Below are 7,880 nucleotides of genomic sequence, written 5' to 3'. Positions count from 1 at the left end.
AGGTGCAACCTTAATTGCTCATTCATAATAAAAAATACTTTTCCCACCTTACGCCTTTCAAACATCCTTTTTAGAAAATCACCACTTAGCATACATCCGTACTAGGATCATTGCCAAGTTATATTTTTCTAAACCATCTTCAAAATTAAGAGGGATAACCACTTTGTATACATTCATGCAAGAATCATTACAAAGTTAAATTCTCATTTTCAAAACATCTTTCATACATTTCTCAACCACTTTTTTCAAACCTAGAAAACATAAATGATTGAGCAATTAAGAGCCCATGGATAACCATGGATACGAGGGGTGCCTAACACCTTCCCTTCGTATAAAGTACCTCCCGAACCTAAGAATTTAAAATCAAGGTCTTTCCTGTTCTTTTCCACCTTTCCTTATGGGATAAAAGAAAAGTCGGTGGCGACTCTTGCTAACCGCGACATTGCGATTACAAATCCGATAAAGTCCAGTTCACCGTATGACATCCATCTAACCAACGAACCATCTCCCTCTTCAGTTGATCGAAACTACTGATGTTCCAAAAGAGCATCAACATCAGAGGTTGTCTCTCGAATAAACCACTTTTCCATAGCGGTGACGGATACCAAACATGTTTACAATATGATGAAATGAGATGTGGAAAAATGATTCGCACAACACCTCTATTTATAACACAAAAAATTTTACATTACACTGAGGCGCCAGACCAATTGGCGCCTCCTCTACAAAATAACACATGGGCGCCAATTGGATTGGCAGCACCATGTGCTGTAGCCAATCCAATTGGCGCCTCCTCTCTAACTTTAGGAGCTAGAGCCAATTGGTCTGGCGCCTCCTCTAAAAAGTAGGGTAGATTGGGATTTTTTTTAAATCAGGGTTATTTGGGGATTTTTTTTTAAAATTAGGGGTATTTGGGTAAAAAATTCCAAAATTGGGGGAAAACAAGCAAAAAAAGTATGTATAATACTACTAACATGCATGTTCTAAAACTTAGAAATTGGATTGCCTACAATCAAGAACTTGCCGCTGTCACACAATCACAACAATATATAATGTCCAAACTTAATATAGAATTAATTTTTTAAATAACATAAATTATTTAATTTAAAATATACATCATTCGATTTTAATCTAATGATCATAAAGCCTTAACAGCGAGATATTGGATGCTAGTGTGACTGGTTAAAATCCCACATCACCTATGAATGAGGGAAATGTTGGATATATAGAGAGATGACCCATTTACCTAATTCTTTAAGGTTATAGGGGGAGATGTGATATCTCCCTCTCTTGTAGTCCTAGAGCATTGTCCCTATTGGTATTCCCGCCTTCCCCCTAACCCCCAACAATGGTATCAGAGACGTGGTTAGATTTGGTGGAAAAGCGGGAGTTGAATCATGTGTTGGATCCTATTATAGGATGCATAGGAGTTAAACTTGTGGGGAAGAATGTTTGGTGCAAGTGCAAGGGACTAAAGTCCCACATCGCATATGAATGGGTTGAATGTTGGATTTATAAGAGAGATAACTCATTTATCTAATGTCTTAAGGTTTTGGATGGAGATGTGACGTATCCCTCTCTTGTGGTCCTGGAGCATTGGCCTCATTCGTACTCCCTGTTAGAGTAAGCTCTAATAGCCAATCAGTATTTGTTGTATATGCTTTTTGTATCATGGACTTGATATATATTATATTAGGCATTATATTTATTATGTTATTTCTATATGACTTAATAAAGTCCTTAGAATAAATAGTCAGTTTAATGTTCCATTAAGTATGATTTAATCATGATATCTCATTAAATATAAGGATGTTATTCATAAAGTATCCATATAGAGTCAATTTTTACTATCAAATATGACAATAATAATGCCTTGAAACTATTTTGTGAGTAGGCTTATGAATCTATCTCACAGATCATGAATATGAGATATCAAGTCTTCACGTAGGTATAAATGTTAGGAGTAATATTTATATTGATTCATCCATCATGAGTATACTAAATAGTTTGTTATGTAAGCGTCATAAGTTATTCTCATAGTGATAGTGGTGTATACCACCACCCTTCGACTTGAACCACCAAGGACCTTAGATGTGAAGTCGAGTATTTTATTGCCAATCAAATGTGTCTATAATAGGATGACCATAAAGATGGTTGATGGATACTTTACAAATCATGTTGGGGGACATGAGTGACCTAGATAATATTTTCCCCTCCTACATATACGGGAGTAATATCCGTGGGCCCCTTGATAGAGTATGACTGTAAAATGCATGGTCGTGCTCAAATAAGTCAATATGAAATATTGAGTTTATTTGTTACTATCAAGTTTACCCGGGGATCATAGAATACAATATTAGACTATATAAAGGTGACACATTATATGCCTTGTGTTCAATATAGATATACGGGCAAAAGAATAATTGTACACATGATCATTATCACATAAAGCTTATGTTAGATCACACGACATTCTTGTCACTTGGGTAACAGTGATGTGTTGTTAGATACCGCTCACTGTTTATAATATTAAATATGTAATTTAATATTATTGCCAACATTATAAGATTGTACAGGGTCACACGCTTAGAGTACTGATAGTGGAATAAATGATTAAATTAAATAAGATTTAAGTTAATTATGTGTTAATAGTATTTAAATTATTTAATAAATTAGCACATATATAATTTTTTGATGAAATATAATTTAATTAAATAAATAAGAATTGACAGTTGATTAGATTAAAGTACGTTTCAAGAGGTAATTCTTGAATCTTTATTTTGGTGGGTTTGATTTGTGATTAATTATTTAATCAGGATATGTTTATTGGGATTATTCCGCTAAGAGGATAAAAAAGTTTTAAAAACACATCTTAAATCCCTTTACTCCTGCCTTCCCAAAACTCCCTAACACGTCTTATCTCCATGACTAAAATGATTTGCAATCCCTAAAACTTAGCTCTTTTGTGTATGTGTTAATCAATATTTGATTTTTCCAAAATACTATATTTCGTCCAACACTATTGGATTTGAAGTACATACATAAATTTTGGATGACTCAAACGATAGGCTCTGATACCATCTAGTGTGGTTGAGTCTAATTTATTCCTACAAAACTGTATTGTAAGGTGAAGGGTATCATTCTATATAAATATATTTTAGAGTTTATTTTTAATCAATGTGAGACTTGGATTTTTACCAGTACACCCTTTCACATCATACACTATATTGAGTTTGATGCTTAGATGTAAATGATGGTAGTGCAAATTATCAATATGTGAGTCTTGTTTTTTTCAATACACCCCCTTGTATCCACTACTTTTGGATTTTGTATACATATATAAATGGTGGATGACTTGAATTGATAAACTCTGATACAATTTTATAGTTTGTGGCTTGAGCCTAATTCTTCTTACAAAAAAATATGGGGATGACTCAATGGATCTTAGATCATACTTTGATATCATCTTTGAAATTCTAGTAACAGACTATCGATGTCACACTAGATGTTATGACATCCAATTCTGCGCAGACAGGTAATGTATGCAGAAAGTAAATGTAACATGCAGTAAAGGACACAGATAATTGTTTACCCAGTTCAGTGACAAACACACCTACGTCTGGGGGCTACCAAGCCAGGGAGGAAATCCACTATAAGTAGTATTAATTCAGGACTTAAACCGACGGTTTAATCCTATCACTTAAGACCTACCCAATGCAATTTCAATCTAAACTAAGACCAGAGTTCCTACTCACTCCCCCTCAATCACCACAGTGATTACAACCTTTAATTAGTTTAAAGTCAATGGCGAAGTAATACTTCAAACAACTCTTGATTGTGCTTAACAACTTTAATCAAGAAACACAACACTCACGCTTAAAAGCTTAGAGTGACACAACAATTACAACTCAATGAACACCCTAGTCCAATGCAATCATCTAGGTGATAATTGCTTGGCTCACAAGTAAAACCTAATACAAGACACAATTAAAATACAGCAGTGAAATATGATGGTATAATGAATTCTTCACGCTTCAAACCCCTGAGTCGCTGAAAGTAGGATTGCCATCCTTTTATAAAGCAGCACTTGGGCCTTGTACTTGAATTTCCTAAAAATAAGGTTAAGCAAGTTAACCTAATTTCCACATATTAGGGTGCTAACAAATAGGCTATATGCTAGGCCTCTTAATTGTAGCTCAGTTGTTAGTTTCCTGGATTTTAGCTCAGTTGTTAGATTCCTGAAAAATAGTCTGAGAAAAATACTGAAACAGAAAAACTAACTAGCCTACACTTTAGCATATGCTGTCAGGAATGAATGTCATAACATTCAGTTTGACGTCCAGATCATAGGCCATATGCTAAACATCTTTAATTCTAGCTCAGCTGTTGGTTTCCTGAAACAGCAGCCTGTAATAAATACTGAACTATACCAGAAAAACTGACTGGCCTATATTTCAGTATCTGCTGTCAGGGATGAATGTCATAACATTCAGTTTGACATTCAGTAAATCCTGTATTAGCTAATCCTGCATCATACTACTCAAGCATGTCATGACATCAGTCAAGACATCAGAGTACAGTTAGTGTTTTAACACAAAATGCAGTCAATCAAAAACATCTACAAACTCCCCCTTTGGCAAATTTTTGGCTAAAACAACTTGGCATCACAACAGAGTTCACAGCAGCGGAAAACACACATCCAAGCAGAGAATTAAATTAGCTAATACACTCAGCACACATAGAAGTTGAACAGCAACACACTCAGCACACACAGAAGTTGAACAACAACACACTCAGCACACACAGAAGTTAAACACTTCAAACAGCAGCATAACCTCTGGTAGAGGACCTTCAACTTCAAATAACTCTGTTCAAACAAATCTGTTGTCCTAGGGTACAGGTGTTACTCCCCCTTTTTGTCAAAAATGTTGCCAAAGCAACACTTAATATTACAGACCAAAACAAAATAAAATTACACACAATTTTCAAAAACACATGAAATGATCTAGTTATCTAACTCAGAGTCAGCATCATCATCTGTGCCATCATTAGGACTGACATCTGCTTCTCCCTCTTCACCTTGTCTTTCATCTCCTTCTGCAGCAGCAGCAGCTTGACCAAGCACATCACCTTCAGTCATCTCCAACTTGATAATCAAATTTTCCAAATTGAGCTTCCTTGCCCCTAACTCCTTGCACGTTTCTTTGAGCATTGCAATGACAGCAGCTTTACCTGGTTGATTGCATACACTTGATGTTTCACCTGTTGCCATGGCAATGTCAGGAACATGCGTACCTAGGAATAGTTTATGATTGAAGGACAAAGGGCTATCTCTTCTCTTCACAGAATCATTCTCTGTTAATATGTTTGGAAATTGATTCAACACAATACCACAGATGAGAGAAGGAAAGGCTATAGGCCCCTTCACACTGAAGCTTCATGCATGCTTCAAAGTTTGATCAAAAATATAGGATCCATAGTCAAAATTGGCTTTGGTTCCAACAACATATATGAACTTTCCAAGCATTACAGCAACTGTAGATTTATGATTGGTGGGCACCCAGTTAGCAGCTCCAATTTTGTGCAGCATTGCATACTTGACACTCAGTTTGTTGGCCACCAACTTACCTTTAAGAGGCCACTTCCTTACTTGATTAGCAGTGATGACTTGATAGATTTTGTTGTCAGTCACCTCAAGTTTAGGTTGAGCTACATCAGGCCTTCCCAAATACATGTTGATCACCGAGGGAGAGAAATGTACACACTTGCCTCGCACATACACTTTTCTGAATTCCTTAGACTTTCCATCAGCACATTCTTCAGACACATTGACCATAAATTCCTTCACTAACATCTCATAGCACTTTGAGAATTGAGTCACAGTTTTCATTAAACCAACCTCTTGAATAAGGTCCATAATCTCCTTACATTCCAGGACATTCTGAGCCAATTCCCTCTCCAAAGCCAGCCTCTTCTGATAAACATATTTCCACCTGTTTACACTTGAAGCAAAATGAAACGATATGTTGTCAACTGGTACCTCAGGGACACTAGCTGCAAGCTTGCTAGTGGTTGGCTTCTTCTTTGACACAGTGTCAGGGACATCACATGGAACATCTGAGTCAGACTCAACAACAACAGACTTGGTCTTCTTTTTCTTGGGCACCCCTTTGCTCCAAGATTTTGTTGGACCATGCTCTTTCCTCTCGAGGGAACTCTCGACTGCCACCTTTGGATTGGAAGAGGTTGGCACATCAATCTTCTTTCTGGGGGACCTTAGAGACACTGTTTTCTTTTCTCTTCTAGTCCTCACCCTTTTGGCTATGCTAGGGACGACTGAGGACAACAACTCATTATCAGAAAATTCCTCTAGGTCTACTGTTTCAGCCTCACAGTTAGGGTTGTTAATGACATCATGAGTGACATGAACTTCCTCACCAGCCACACTATCTAAGGGTTTGTCAACATTTGACTCCTTATGAGCACCAGTTTTCTCAACATCATCAGAGATATTCTTTCCTAAAGACTCAATATTTTCTTGATAAGCAACACTATCAGGTTTAATGGCGTTTAAGGGAATGGAAACCCCAAGGACCTTATGATTACCAGACAGTATTCCGGTCACCATAGTGGCAATGGCATTATGAACATACCTGGAACCTTCTCTGGTTTGTTCATCAAGCACGATTGCTGAGGAGAAGCCTGACACAATTTCTTTAGGTCTTCTTGCATGCGAGGTATTCGCAGAGTCAGCAACAGGATCTTCTCTGTTAGGGTTACATGGTTCAGAGCTAGAGGAATCAGACATGTTCTTGGAGGAAGATGAGTTGGATTGTTGAGACATGATGAATATCTTAGAGGCGAACTAAACAGTTTCTTTGAGAGAATGCTTGCGTGAATGAAAGTTGAAACGATGGAAGAGGTAGCGCTTGTTGCAAGAGTAATAGCTATTATTTGTTGACCAATCAGAGCATACTCTCACATGTTTAATAATTTGAATTATTAAATAGTAAATACTTAACATCATTAGTTGCTATAATTCCTCAGAAGGACCTATTCCCACTTTGCCCCAGAGTCAGCAACAGGATCTTCTCTGTTAGGGTTGCATGGTTCAGAGCTAGAGGAATCAGACATGTTCTTGGAGGAAGATGAGTTGGATTGTTGAGACATGATGAATATCTTAGAGGCGAACTGAACAGTTTCTTTGAGAGAATGCTTGCGTGAATGAAAGTTGAAACGATGGAAGAGGTAGCGCTTGTTGCAAGAGTAATAGCTATTATTTGTTGACCAATCAGAGCATACTCTCACATGTTTAATAATTTGAATTATTAAATAGTAAATACTTAACATCATTAGTTGCTATAATTCCTCAGAAGGACCTATTCCCACTTTGCCCCTTAAATCTTCAAACTGATTAACATCCAATGTCATGACATTCTGAGTGACATTGTACTCAGTCTGCATCTGATTCATCCATACCAATTGGGAACAACTGCTGCCAGAGGCTATGTACTCAGCTTCTGCAGTGGATAATGATACACAACTCTGTTTCTTCCTTTCACCTACACCATTTTGATGAGGAATAATAGGTGAGGACAACTCATGACTTTCAATCTGCATAGGTCCCATTAAGTCCATGTGCAAAGGTTCCAGATTTTTGGATGGTTTAGGATGTCCAAGCTTAGGATGTGACATCTTGACTAGCTTGCCCACCTGACATTCTCCACTGACTTTTCCTTCATCCATAATCATCTTGGGAATTCCTCTGCCTGCTTCCTTGGATATGATCTTCTTCATTCCTCTTAAATGTAGATGTCCAAGTGTTCTATGCCCCAGTTTCACTTCCTTTTCTTCCTTGGCTAAGAAACACATAGAGGAAT

The 7,880-nt window shown here is 37.1% G+C and overlaps 1 protein-coding gene across 1 annotated transcript; it reads right to left on the bottom strand.

The window, feature by feature from the left end:
• Positions 1-5,005: 5,005 nt before the first annotated feature.
• Positions 5,006-6,808, bottom strand: LOC127104502 (uncharacterized). The gene is made up of 3 exons (XM_051041687.1): positions 6,090-6,808; positions 5,629-5,993; positions 5,006-5,355 (listed from the first exon to the last, which is right to left on the bottom strand). Exons 1-3 carry the CDS (start codon positions 6,806-6,808, stop codon positions 5,006-5,008), a joined length of 1,434 nt encoding a protein of 477 aa, XP_050897644.1.
• Positions 6,809-7,880: the final 1,072 nt, after the last annotated feature.

This window comes from Lathyrus oleraceus, chromosome 7 (assembly GCF_024323335.1).
Source record: "Lathyrus oleraceus cultivar Zhongwan6 chromosome 7, CAAS_Psat_ZW6_1.0, whole genome shotgun sequence".
Taxonomy (NCBI): domain Eukaryota; kingdom Viridiplantae; phylum Streptophyta; class Magnoliopsida; order Fabales; family Fabaceae; genus Lathyrus; species Lathyrus oleraceus.
This window is presented reverse-complemented; position numbering and strand designations above follow the sequence as displayed.